Source organism: Bos javanicus, chromosome 5 (assembly GCF_032452875.1).
Source record: "Bos javanicus breed banteng chromosome 5, ARS-OSU_banteng_1.0, whole genome shotgun sequence".
NCBI lineage: Eukaryota > Metazoa > Chordata > Mammalia > Artiodactyla > Bovidae > Bos > Bos javanicus.
In genome coordinates, this window is record NC_083872.1 from 15,371,233 (window position 1) to 15,386,398 (window position 15,166).

Here is a 15,166-nt window from a genome sequence, read left to right on the forward strand (position 1 = left end):
GATTAATCTGACTATCAAAAGTACTAAGTGAAATACATGGTTTACTAGATGCCAGTTCAGTTCAGTTCAGTTGCTCAGTTGTGTCCGACTCTTTGCGACCCCATGAATCGCAACACGCCAGGCCTCCCTGACCATCACCAATTCCCGGAGTTCACTCAGACTCACGTCCATCGAGTCGGTGATGCCATCCAGCCATCTCATCCTCTGTTGTCCCCTTCTCCTCCTGCCCCCAATCCCTCCCAGCATCAGAGTCTTTTCCAATGAGTCAACTCTTTGCATGAGGTGGCCAAAGTACTGGAGTTTCAGCTTTAGCATCATTCCTTCCAAAGAACACCCAGGGCTGATCTCCTTTAGAATGGACTGGTTGGATCTCCTTGCAGTCCAAGGGACTCTCAAGAGTCTTCTCCAACACCACAGTTCAAAAGCATCAATTCTTCGGTGCTCTGCTTTCTTCACAGTCCAACTCTCACATCCATACATGACCACTGGAGAAACCATAGCCTTGACTAGACAGACCTTTGTTGGCAAAGTAATGTCTCTGCTTTTAAATATGCTATCTAGGTTGGTCATAACTTTAAATGAAAAAAAGTCAACCTGAAAAGACTACATACTATATGATTTCAACTATGTAACATTCTTAAAAAGGTAAAATTATGGAAATGGTAAAAACATTAAAGGTAGTAGGGGGTTGGATGGAAGATGAATAGGTTGAGCATAGAGGATTTTAAGGGCAGTGGAAATAATCTCTATGATACCATATGCATACTGCCATTCATTATACATTTTTCCAGACCTATAGAATGTACAAAACCGAAACCTGAGAGTGAACTATAATGTAAGCTATGTACTTTGGGTGGTTATATTTTGACAATTTAATTTCATAATTTGTAACAGGTACCTTACTGGTGGGGTTGTTGATAATGAAGGAGACTATGAGACTTCACTTTCATTTTTCACTTTCATGCATTGGAGAAGGAAATGGCAACCCACTCCAGTGTTCTTGCCTGGAGAATCCCAGGGATGAGGGAGGCTGATGGGCTTCGGTCTATGGGGTCGCACAGAGTCAGATATGACTGAAGCTACTTAGCAGCAGCAGCAGCAGCATGCATATGTGGGACAGAAGATATATAGGAAATCTGTGTGCCCTCCTCTGTGAATGGAAAATACTCTTTAATAATTGTCTTAATAAAAAGTGAATGGGAAAAAAGAAAAGGAAAACAAATGAGAAGCTCAGAAGGCTGTTCCTCACCACCTATTGCCTGAGATTTACTTCAAAACAGGTAGGATTTAGCTTTTAATTTTATAAATAAATTGCCCAGAGCTAAGGAGGCTAAACATTGTAGAGCTAAGACTCAAATCTGGGTCTTGTGATTCCTAGTGTAAGGATATCAATTGCTTCCCATCCAGCTTCTCGGCATCATAAATGTTTTGCTTCTATCTATCTCAATGTACAGATGGAACATAAAAGACAATATCATAAATTATAATGTATTTTTTGAAAAATACAAAGATGAAGTGCATATGATTAGCACATAGAAAACACTTCAGAGAACAAATGAACTTATCAACCATTGTTGCTTTTCTCCTCTTATCATATATTCATATAACCTTTAAATGGATATTGTCTTCTCCAGAACAAGGGAAACCATTTCCATTAACATTTTATGGCCTTCTCTCTAAGTTGTTTGTATGAGATTTAATCTAGTTGTTGCTGTTCTTTAGTTGCTCAGTCATGTCCAGCTCTTTGAACCCTATGGACTACAGCACACCAGGCTTCCCTGTCCTTTACTATCTCCCAGAGTTTGTTCAAACTCATGTACATTGAGTTGATGATGTTATCCAACCACCTCATCCTCTGTCATCCCCTTCTCCTCCTGCTTTCAATCTTTCTCAGCACCAAGGTCTTTTCCAATGAGTCAGCACTTCACATCAGGTGGCCAGAGTATTGGAGCTTCAGCTTCAGCATCAGTCCTTCCACTGAATATTCAAGGTTGATTTTCTTTAGTATTGACTGATTTGATCTACTTGCTGTCCAAGGGACTCTCTCAAGAGTTTTCTCCAGAACCACAGTTTGGAAGCATCAATTCTTCGGTGCTCAGCCTTCTTTATGGTCCAACTTCCACATCTCTGCATGACTACTGGAAAAAACCATAGCTTTGACTATAAAGACCTTTGTCAACAAAGTGATGTCACTGCTTTTTAAAATACTTTCTAAATTTGTCATAGGTTTCCTTCCAAGAAGCAAGTGTCTTTTAATTTCATGACTGCAGTCACCATCTGCAGTGATTTTTGGAGCTCAGGACAATAAAATCTGTCACTGCTTCCATCATTTTTCCATCTATTTGCCAGGAATTGATAAGACCGGATACCATGATCTTAGCTTTTGAATGTTGAGTTTCAAGGCCAGCTTTTCACACTCTTTCACCCTCATCAAGAGGCTTTTTAGTTCCTTTTTACTTTCAGCTGTTAGAGTGGTATCATCTACATATCTATGGCTGTTAATATTTCTCTCAGTAATCTTGACTCCAGCTTGGGATTCATCCAGTTCAGCATTTTGTGTGATGGATTCTATGTGTAAGTTAAATTAGCAGGGTGACAATATACAGCCTTGACATACTTCTTTCCCAGTTTGGAACCAGTCCATTGTTGAATGTCCAGTTCTAACTGTTACTTAGAAATCACTGAAGATGATGACTGTGGCCAACATATTAAAAGATGCTGATTCCTTGGAAGAAAAGCTATGACCAACCTAGACAGCATATTCAAAAGCAGAGACATTACTTTGCCAACAGAAGTCCATCTAATCAAAGCTATGCTTTTTCCAGTAGTCATGTATGGATGTGAGAGTTGGACTATAAAGAAAGCTGAGCGCTGAGAAATTGATGCTTTTGAACTGTGGTGTTGGAGAAGACTCCTGAGAGTCCCTTGGACTGCAAGGAGATCAAACCAGTCCATCCTAAAGGAAATCAGTCCTGAATATTCATTGGAAGGACTGATGCTGAAGCTGAAACTCCAATACTTTGGCCACCTGATGTGACGAACTGACTCATTGGAAAAGACCCTGATGCTGGGAAAGAATGAAGGCAGGAGGAGAAGGGGATGACAGAGGATGAGAGGATTGGATGGCATCACCGACTCGATGGACATGAGATTGAACAAGCTCCGGGAGTTGGTGATGTACAGGGAGGCCTGCTGTGCTGCAGTCCATGAGGTTGCAAAGAGTCGGATATGACTGAGCGACTAAACTGTTGCTTCTTGACCTGCATACAGGTTTCTCAGGAGACAGGTAAAGTGATCTAATATTCCCGTCTCTTTAAGAATTTTCCACAGTTTGTTGTGATCCACACAGTCAAAGGTTTTAGCAAAGTCAACAAAGAAGAAGTAGTGTTTTTCTGGAATTCTCTTGCTTTTCCTTTTTCTATGATCCAGCAGATATTGGCAATTTGATCTCTGATTCCTCTGCCTTTTCTAAATCCAGCTTGAAAGTCTGGAAGTTCTTGGTTCACGTGCTGCTGAAGCCTAACTTGAAGGATTTTGAGCATTACCGTGCTAGCATATGAAATAAGTGCAGTTGTCTGGTAGTTTGAACATTTTTGGCATTGCCCTTCTTTGAGACTGGAATGAAAACTGACCTTTTCCTGTCCTGTGGCCACTGCTGAGTTTTCCAAATTTGCTGGCATATTGAGTGCAACACTTTAACATCATAATCTTTTACGATATGAAATAACTCAGCTGGAATTCCATCACCTCCACTAACTTTGGTTGTAGTGATGCTTCCTAAGGCCCACTTGACTTCACACTCCAAGATGTCTGGCTCTAGGTGAATGACCACACCATCGTTTTCCAGGTCCTTAAGATCTTTTTTGTACAGTTCTGTGTATTCTTGCCACCTCTTCTTAACCTCTTCTGCTTCTATTAGATCTTTACCATATTTTTCATTTTCTCCCTTGCCTTTTGCTTCTCTTCTCTCAATTCTTTGTAAAGTCTCCTTAGACAACTGCTTCACCTTCTTGCATTTCTTTTTCTTTGGGATGATTTTGGTCACCACCTCCTGTATAGTGTCATGGACCTCCATCCATATTTTTCAGGCACTCTGTCTAGCAGATCTAATCCCTTGAATCTATTCATCACCTCCACTGTATAATTAATCATAAGGGATTTTATTTAGTTCATACCTGAATGGCCTAGTAATTTTCCCCATTTTCTTCAATTTAAGTCTGAATCTTTCAATAAGGAGTTCTAGATGAGCCACAGTCAGCTCCAGGTTTTATTTTTGCTGACTGTACAGAGCTTCTCCATTTTTTACATATATATGTATAGAAACATATATACAAATTTGTGTTATATATTAGGCATGAATCTATAATAGAGATGATATCCAATTCAATTAAATATCAAAATTCTAAACTTTTTAGAAGTTAACTTCTGTACCTTATAATTATATATAATACAGAAAATATTACAAATATTTTTAAAAGTGCAGCTTAAATTTATTTTCAAAAATCAAAAATTAAAAGTTTTATTATTTTGGTATTTTAAAAACATGAACAATATATCTCATGTGAAGGAGCTTTGGTTTTTCTCTCTGAAAGTATTAATAATGAATTCTATCCAATGCAAAGATTTGCTAATGAATTGCAGTGTTAATTTTTAATGTGGCTGACCCACATCAGCCATCTCTCTCCACTTCCACAGTAAGGGAACTTGATTGGGTGAATATAGTTGTAAATATAAATGACTTTATTTTATGAATATAATATGGTCACTAGTGCTTCACTGGTGAATTCACCTCCCCATTTTGTCATCTTGCTGCTCTCCAACCCTTCTGCCACCCTACTCCTAACCTGTATCTGCTTTGAAATTGCCCTTTTCAAGGATCCACGATCTCTAACTAGCATTTTGACCCTTTTGGCAGCTCTGCTACTTCCAACTGATTCCCTGGATTCCATAACTTAAATTTACAAATCAATTATTTCCTCATTGGAAGCTTAGAAATGTTTTACCTTTAACTTAATTTTCTGTCGCTAGAATGGTCAAAAGATGAGTGAAAGTTATGTTTAATTATGTCCCTGTGCTTGCTGCATTGCTTCAGTCATGTCCGACTCTGTGTGATCCCATGGACTGTAGCCCACCAGGCGCCTCTGTCCATGGGGATTCTCCAGGCAAGAATCTGGAGTAGGTTGCCATGCCCTCCTTTAAGGGATCTTCCCAACCTATAAATCGAACCCATGCCTCTTAGGTCTCCTGCATTGGCAGACGGGTTCTTTACCACTAGCGCCACCTGGGAAGCCCCATTTATGTCCCTACTTGCATATTTTTCAGTATAGACTGAAATATGTATATAATAAATAAATTGAGTTTTGGTTCAACTGTCCGCTAAATCGTATATTGATTTTACTTGTATCTAGCCTTTCTTGCCTGGAGAATCCCAGGGACGGGGGAGCCTGGTGGGCTGCCGTCTATGGGGTCTCACAGAGTCGGACACGACTGAAGCGACTTAGCAAGCATGCAAGCAAGCCTTTATAAAAACTCTAGTTATGTAATTCTAGTGCATTTTCCTCAGATATTTTATTTATTTATTTATTGGTTGCACTCGGTCTTTGATGCTTTGTTGCTTCCTGGGCTTTCTCCGCTTGGGGTAAGCAGGGACTACTCTTCATTGCAATGCGCAGATTTCTCATTGCGGTGGCTTATCGTATTCCAGAACACAAGCTCTATGTGTGCAGGCTCAGTAGCTGTGGTCCACGGGGCTTTAGTTGCTCCTTGGCATGTGGAATCTTCCTGGACCAGGAATCGAACCCGTGTTCCCCAGATTGGCAGGCAGATTCCATTAACTGTACAACTAGGGAAGTCCTCCTTCAGATATTTTCTTAAAGGAAAAAATATGTAGTCTCCGGTATCCCATTAATGTTTTATTACTATATGTGCTCATGTAATTCAGTCAAAACCATTGAAATATGGGAGTATTCTTTGAACAGCTTCAGAAATTCTGGTAGTACCTAGAAGATCTTGATGGGTAAACAGAAAGGCAGTGACATAACTGAAAAATAAAATTGCCTGAAAAAAACATTTTGATAAAGTAATTCTTAAATTAAAAAATCATGTTAAGGGTTATCATATCATATATAGATACAGGTATATAGATGGGCTTCCCAGGCAAATCAGCCTGTAAACAATCTGCCGGGAGACCCTGGTTTGATTCCTGGGTCAGGAAGATCCCTGGAGAAGGGATAGCTACTCACTCCAGTATACATGGGCTTCCCTGGTGGCTCAGATGGTAAAGCATCCACTTGTAATGCAGGAGTCCTAGGTTCAGTCCCTGGGTGGGGAAGATCTCCTGGAGGAGGGCATGGCAACCCACTCCAGGATTCTTGCCTGGAGAATCCCCATGGACAGAGGAGCCTGGTGGGCTATAGTTCATGGGGTCTCAGAGTCGGACATGACTGAGCAACTAAGCACTGCACCGCACAAAATATACATATGGATACGGATTAAGAAATATCTTTCTCTTGTGTTTCCTCAACTTACAGAAATTAAGGATGATATTGTTTTATAATGGACAGTTTTTTCCATTGGAAGCAATGCAAAAAAAGATATTCATCTCACATTTGCTGCCTAATGATTTTCTTTATGGTACCATTATTTCTTAAAATTAAAAATGATACTATCTTCTTTTTAATAAACTTAGTCATATAAAGTCAAGTTTCAAATATGTTACTGTCACTTACTTTTGGGCAAAAATTTTAACTTCATTGCCTCAGTTTCCTTATCTTTAAAATGAGGGTAATAATGTATTGTGCACAGCTATATTGTGGACTAAATGAGATGGTGACTGTAAAGTGCCATGCCAGGGCCTGGAACATAAGGAACTCCTAGATCCCTGCTACTCCTTCAAGATATGACATTTTCAGGTCATGAGTAAACTAATATTGGCAGAATTGAAGATAAATGTGTGATGAGAAAATGCGGACAATGGCACATACCAGTCTTTTAATAGACTTGATAGTTAAAAGTTGAGTAATTTTGTACAGTGCAAACTTTTATTGATGCTAAATGCACAATAAAGAAATTGTTTAAAATGTGCACTCTAGTAATACTTCTAATTAACTGGCATAGTTGTAAATGATAGCATTCAGTCTACAAATTCTAATAAAATAATTCCACAATACCATTGTCTATGCCAACTGTTGTAAAATTCATTGCAGAGGTAAAAACTAACTCTCAAACTTCTTAATTAAAATATTCAAACTTTAATCCTGACATTAATGTTATATTTATTCCACAGATAAAAATAAGGTAAATAAGATTTTTATAGACAACTGTGGCCAAGTTAAACTTTTTTCTTTTATGTATAATAAAATCTGGCTTTGTTTATCCTCTTGTTCTTATCTGAAATGTTTGATTTAAAGAAACATGTCAATAAAGAATCTTAGAGCTATATCATAGAATTATTATTTTTAAAAAAGTTTTTTCAGCAAGAGCTGGTCTCTAACAATATAAAAATTTTATTTTAAGGCTTTTATTTTATTATTGCTTAAACCATTAGCTCTGATTTTTCTGGATCTCAAATTTTTTTGGCAGGACCTTTATGAACACAGATTTGTTAGGTCTTAATATTGTGTCCCTGAATAAACAAACACGTTAACATTAACACTTCAATCCTAAAAATATTCCTGTAACCAGATCTGGATAGTCAAAATTAATTACTATTATACCACGCTCATGTTTACATGGTTGCTGGAAACATCTAATAGACATATATTAAAAGTCTAGCACAGAGTAGGCACATAATAAATAGCTATTGATTTAATGTCCTTTAACAGCCCGATACAGCCTGTTTCCAGAATCTGAGACAGTCTAATGAAACAGTCAACAATGATTCCAGACATAGTTAAATATAACAGTTATTAGTAACCACAGAATAATATTTACAGATCTAAAACAGTGGTTCACCAGCAGTTGATATTATCCAGAGGAAGACAAATTTCAACTGTACTTTTGTGAAAGAGCTAGTTATACATATGTCAACTACATTTATTCTTTGTAATAAAAAAACAACTTACACACATTTTAACATTTTTGAGGACAGGATCTATGTATGCTCTATTGATAATATATTAAAGCATCATGTTTCCAACTGTAGTATTTTAGTTTTTACCCTTTCCCTCATAAATAAACTGACTTTTTTTTTCGTTATTGTTGTCACTTTCAAACCGATTTCTTACACTAGCTTAATGTGCAAAAATAAATGGGTATGGTCAAATGTGAAATGCATTTGTCAAATGAATGAAACTAAGTGCAATAATATAATAAATCCTCAGGCGAGTCATGTTTATTGTTGCCAAATGTCTCCCTGCTAAGAACTAATGAGCATGAAAAGGGATAATGAAAGTTTCCATGAAAGTTTTTGGGAAACCTATCCACAAGTCTTCACTATCTGGGAATGTGGAAATACATATTTGTTTTATACAAGTTCCATATGAGGATTGTAAAGATGAAATTATGAGAATACAGTGAAATGGAAAGCAACTGTGGAATGATGGTTACTAATATTACTTGGCACATGGAAGTATATTGACAGAGGAGCTTCATTGAAAGGCAGAAGAGAACAGTGCCTGCTACATAATAGGCACTAAATAAATACATATTGAATGAATGTGAAAATAAAAGGAAGAGTTTGAGCTCAAGCTTTCAAAGACTCCAAGTGATCTTGAAAATCTAATTTAGGTTTTAAATATTTAAATGCCAAAGGATAACTGTGCAGTGATAAAACATTTGAGAACATGTTGGGGAAAATATGTTGGATAAAACATTTGGGAAACATTGACTTAAAATGCATATTTTTTTTGCTAAATGTTTACTTTCGGCAAAATTAATTAACATGGGGAAAGAGGGCTAAGACAAAGAACTGGGTTGTTTTCAAAAGAATATGCATATCACTTAAGTGTAAAAAATACTCTCAATTATTAGCATAATTCATGCCATTACTCTTTAAATACAAATACTTATGGACACTTAGTTATAAGTATGATAGAGTAGTGCAGAGAATATTTTTAGAATGATTAGAGAATCTAGGAACAGACTTTTTCTGAATTGACAAGAATAATGGACCTATGACCTGATGTTTAGAACCAACTGTATATAGAAGGAAACAGATGCCTAGATAGTTTATAGATTGTTAAATTTCATTCTTAATTCCTTATTGAGTTATACTTTCTATTAGTCAATTTATTAGTAGGAGTCAAATACTCAATAACCATCTAGTAGTTTGGTGGGAAGCCAGAAACACCAGGAAAGAAGAATTATTTAATGGTCACATGACAGAAAGCTAATCTAATTATGAAAAAAATCATAAAACCTGTTTAGATTTTATAACCAAAAATCACTAAATCATTAAAATAAAAATTCCCCACGGAAAAAAAATGAGAACAACATTAACCAATATAAGTACAAGAAACAGAATTTAAAGAAACTAGATAGTATTTTTAGCACCATATTCTAGCCATCCTCTTCTATGCAAACACATCTCTAAGAAGAAATCAACACAGCAGTGTGTTAAAAATAATAAAACCCAGAAACAGTGCACACTATAGGGAGGCCTCAAAGATTCTAGATCAGATATGAATGGTAGCTATTCTAAAAGATCAAGAAATGCGCAAAATACAAAAGTAAAAATCTATGCTATATATCAGGATACCCCACCCTCTATGATATGTATTAGATTTTATGCACATTAGGAATTGCCTTTTCAAAATAAATGTACATAGACAAAGCAAATTATATGTGTCATGTTGATTTAAAAAGAAACATCAGGCATCATGATTTTTAGCAACAATAACAAATACCGTGGTAGTCTGTGGCTATCAATGTACCAAACATAACTGGTTTTCTTTTTTATATGTCTCTTAAATATTGGGTAAGAAGGATAACTGTAAATGTCATTGTCCAGTTGGGATTTCAAGAAACAGGAAAATGCTATTAGTATTTTTATGTCATAGAGAAAACTTTTATTCACTGAAAAACCTTGAAAACAATTTCAAAACAAGCAAAATCACCATGTTATACAGAGTCAATCTAAATATGATATAAACAACCCCTTTATTTGTTTTATTTTCATTCTTAGTGTTAGACTTTAAACTATCTGTAAATGATCATTAGAACTCAAGGTTGGACATAACAATGGCCCTTAAAAGCAACTGTTACTTGAACACTGTAATATCTACCTCAACCTCAAACTTACCCAGTGTAACTCACTCACAGCACTTAAATTGATGTAAATGCTTTGCTGCTAAGAATTTGTTCTGGTCACTTTCATTAAAATGTTGAATTTTTTTTTCCTTCATGCTTTACTTCTGCTGTTTCTGCTGTTAAGCAGTACAATATGAGAAGGACTTTGAAATGATTTTTATGTCCACACACATAGTGTTTCAACGAAAATCCAATGACGTATTACTATACATCATGAAATTTCTACTTTAACCTGTTTAAGGAAGTTTTTCTTATACATACCAGGAGCGTCATTCAAAGCATTTAACATATTAAATTACTTATCAAAACACAGCGTATATAGACCTTGACATTTGTTAAAGAACCAAGGATTTAACCCCAAAAAATTTTAAAGGACCAGAACAAATCTTTAGCAGAACACAGATTATGTGGCAAAGAAGCGACTTACTGGAAGATAGATCGTACTTATCAAGACATACTTTCAGCATATATGTAAGAGACTGGTTGGTTGATTTGTATAGTCACCTGCAAATATCCAGCAGACTGTTGTCAAAAAAAAGGTAAAATTTGTAACAATAATGTGCAGAAAAGAGAAAAACTGGCAAAGATCCTTTAGTTATAATTTTTTTTATTCCAGGAACCCATCAGTAGTCTAGTTCTAATATCCATTTTTTTGAGGTAAAATCTCTCACTATTGTATTTTCATGTGAGTATGTAATTTCAGAATGATTATACATTGACTTATTAAATTGCTTCTTTATTTTCTTTTTTCATTTCTAGAGTAATCATAGGACAAAGTAATAGCTTTACAATGAATGCCAGTATGTGGTTCCTTCGTAGATGTCTTGCTTTACTCCTCAATTTATTTCTGCATTTCTGGTGGTTCAAGAATTTATATGATAACAAAGGCTCTCACTAAATGCAATGAGAGAATAAGCTATATTGATTACTGCTCAAATTGCTTATTTACACATAGCAAAATAATGAAATGCAAGCGTAATCACATCTAAAATATTAAATATATATATATTCACTTAAGTGTTTATGTAATTTTAAAGACCAATTTCCTATAGAATTTTCATTCCATTCCGTTTGAAGAAAATGTACTTCAAAATTGTTATAAATCTATTTTGTAATATCACACAACATGTTTTTAAATTATAATTATTGCTGAAGGAATTATACTAAATAATGAAAAATTACAAGCTGCCTTTTAAATATAGGGTTACACTGTAGACAAGTACAAAAGGCTTGAAGATGCATCAACAGCTTCAAAGTACTGAAGACAACAGAACACTATTAGGAAAAACAATGTACCATACATAAATTTGTAGTCAATAGAAAAATTTTTTAGAATTCAGAAACACTGTTCAGAATCAGGATTTGGTCTACAGAAAGCTATATTGTAATGCAATTAATTTTGTTTAATTTTGAAATAGTTATTTTATAAATACATGAAATTATTTTTAAATATTTCAATACTTCATAAAGAAAGTGCCACCATTCTTACACATTATCTGCCATATTTGATGAAAAGCTTATGTTAAGAATAAAGGTTTAAATAATACATATATATACTATTAAGATATTTTCATCAAAAATATTTAACCAATAATGAACTATGTTACCAAATTGTATTTTTAAATATATATTTATTTCTACTCATTAGCTTAAATAATGCTGGCAAGGAACTTTATTTAGCTTTCTCTATTGGAACAAAACATTTGTGTTAAGCTGTTTGTGGAAATAGGCTTACCCTTTTATCAAGCTTGATTTTTTTATCTTAAATAAATATACCTGAATTCTAAATATGTCCCATTTCTCAATCCTGCATGCTACACCTTCCATGAGGCCCAAGCGTTCTCCCTTACTGATGTGCTCTCATAAATAGATACTTGTTATCCAACAAATAGTTTATTCACCAAAGAATTTTTACTACCAGGGGAAGTCATTTGCTGTTACTATTATTGCTGCTGTTTTAAACAAACCAAAGTGGACGTTCCATTTAAAATATATATACATATATTTCCAACTTGGAGCTAGTAAATAGAGGACAAGCTTTGAGGATGCTTTCTTAATTTTTTAGGTCACTATTTTATCATTAGGAAATTCTTGCTTTTGTGCAGCAGTAACATCCTGTTGCTTGAAAGAGTTCTTGCAGCTTCACAAAGGATACTGTCTAACTTACCAGGGGTAGTTTAACGCAGGCTAAATCTGGCCAGCACATAGAAGCCAACTTCACTTGGCATTTCTCCTTTGTCTCTGCTGAGATTGTCTTCACAAGTGGCAGCTGTGAAGGCCTCTTAAACTGCACTCCATTCTAACTCCATCACAGACTTCTGCCTATAGGCATAAGCGTCAGCCTTTCCATTTCTAGAATAACGTTTCCTAAGACAATAGCTTTTCACTTTTTTTCCCTTGCCTTTTAGTAAGATTTTCTTTGTGGACTAATAAAATTTGCTCCTTTTACAGAGGCTCTTTAACACTTTTGAATTTATTTTACTAGTCATAATTCTAAGATTAAAAATAAAAAAGCAATACTCTGTTTTTAAAAAGCTCTTAAGTATAAGGTGGACTTTTACAATCAATTTTACCCCTCACGTTGTACCAAATCTGAAATCACAGGCCAAATTCCACAAATGGTCTAATATTTTCAAATTTTTCTGTTTGAACATATACTTTAAAATATTTTAAGTTGGAGAAGTATTAATATTGAAAAAAAATCGATATATTTCCCTCTAAACTTATTTAAAGACAAAAGCATCGTAATGAAGAAGAATCATGTGGTTTGAACCTTTGCCTCAAACCAGGACTGAGGGAGCTCTGGAATGCCTCATTCTGCTGCGTCTCAGGCCGTTTTCCCCAGAGACAGCCCTGTGCACTTGTTTAATTCTCAGGAGATGTGAAGCAGACGACCATAATTCTTTACTAGTAGTCTTAATAGGGTATCTCGGGTTCTTGCTGAGTAACATATTTCTAAAATGCTGTCCCATTCTTATAATTACTATGTGCTTTGCACCTCTCACATTTTTTGTTACTTTTCTCTGGGTAGGTTCTAACTTGTTGAGTGTAAATTGTCATTTCTTCCACTTTTATAGCACCTGTTTACAAAGCATTCCCCCAGGTCTAACCACCTTTGCAGTACACTCAGGAAGTCCATCTTCACAGCAGCCCTGTAATGCATAATCATTCCCTCATTTATAAACCAAGACTCAGAAAGGCTGCGACCTGTCCAGTCATAAAGCTGTGTTTTATGCAGCCAGAACAGAACCCATGAATATCTTTAAAGTCTACATCTAATATACTTTCCCCCCAAATTTTCCAAGCATTATTTTTTTCTGAAAAAGTTCTTAATTCAATAGGACCACTTCTAAAACTAATTTTTAATGTACTCATTATTTATAAAATATAAACAGTTATAAAAATTTAAATTATGAAAACATAAGCAAATATACTAGAAACTTAGACATATCCATTAGTGTTGAAATACCAGGGATATTTGGATTGTAGATATAAGGAATTGTTATATCTATTTAACTTTTAAAATCATTTTCTTTCATTTAACCTAAATATAATTTATACTAAATTTTGATTATATTATATTGCAAACAAAAAGGAAACATACTTTCTTTTAAACTCAAAGATCACGTAGTTCTAAAATGAATGTGACTGGCAAATATATTTCTTAGTTTTAAATATAATTTTACTTGGGTCAAGTTAAGTGAATGTGTGCATTTAATATCACTGTCTAGGTTGTTCAATTAAGGGAATACTTGCACCAATGATAACAAACACAAGATCTTCTAAGAAAGAACGTATATCATTCCGTGACAATCCTGTACAACTCAGTGGTGGATGGGGAAGTGGCAAAAAGAAGATGAAAACTTCAAACTAATCCTTCAAGCTTCAGCATTCAAAACACATGGCACATGGCTTCAGGAGATCTGTGGCTATCTGGTCATGTTACCAACTGGATACAATGTTTTAGAGTACTGTATTTAATTTGTATTAATATATTTATTTCACAATTCTGTTTCCTGATGGACTTCTCTTATTTTCCATCTTATTTTCCACAGTTTTGCTATTGTTCCTGTGTTCATGTGGGATGACTTCCAGAAGTTAATTCTTGAAATATTGTAATGGAATTTGCATATCCAATTTCTTTTTTATTTAAAATGTTTATAACACATGTACTAAAGATGATTTTTGTTACCAACAATAAATTGTAATACCATAAATATATCATAAGAAAATATAGCTATATTTTATTGGAACATTTATAGTATTAATGGGTTATTAATATATTAATAAATTTTATTTGACTGTATTATTATAATTATATATTTCAAATATAAATTTTATATAAAATAATTCAGAATCGAAAATGAAAATAGCTTTTTTGTTTGTCATCTTAAATAGATTAGAGTTATGGTAAAAATATATATATGTTCCATTTAAATTTAGATGACATTTAAATATCAATTTAATGAATTGTATATTTTATCTGTAATGTTTCATTCTAATCATTTATTAAAGGTAAATGCTCATTCAAGTTCATTAATAATATTCTTCTGATTCAAAAATACTCTAATTTTTTTAAGTGGCTTAAAATAATTATTGTTAAAAAAATCTTTCCAATTTTTTAAACCCTGGTCTTCTAATTTTATAAGGTTAATATATTTTCTAAAACTGCAGATGAGTTTTATTAAACTGTTACTATTGTGTGGTTAATATTCTGTGATATCTTAGCAAGTACAATATGCAAAATGCTGCATTTACCTTTCATACCCCTTAGGCTCTTTACTGAGTTTGGGGCTTTTTTCACGAAGCTAAATTCTCCAGTGACTTTTCAGTCTGTTGCTCTGTAATAGGATCCAGTGAACTTCTGGTTTGTTTTGCTGCTTTCCTTATTCTTTATTGAAATACTTCATTTTGAAAT

At 34.5% G+C, this 15,166-nt stretch overlaps 1 protein-coding gene across 2 annotated transcripts in view; it reads left to right on the plus strand.

The window, feature by feature from the left end:
* Positions 1 to 14,528, plus strand: part of LRRIQ1 (leucine rich repeats and IQ motif containing 1) — a 223,193-nt gene extending 208,665 nt beyond the window's left edge. The window contains exon 28 of one of the 2 annotated variants that reach the window (XM_061415659.1): positions 13,980 to 14,528. In XM_061415659.1, coding sequence (XP_061271643.1) covers positions 13,980 to 14,122 — 143 coding nt within the window. In that variant the 3' untranslated portion in view covers positions 14,123 to 14,528. The remainder of the gene's footprint in view (positions 1 to 13,979) is intronic. The other variant, XM_061415661.1, reaches the window with a different exon arrangement.
* Positions 14,529 to 15,166: the final 638 nt, after the last annotated feature.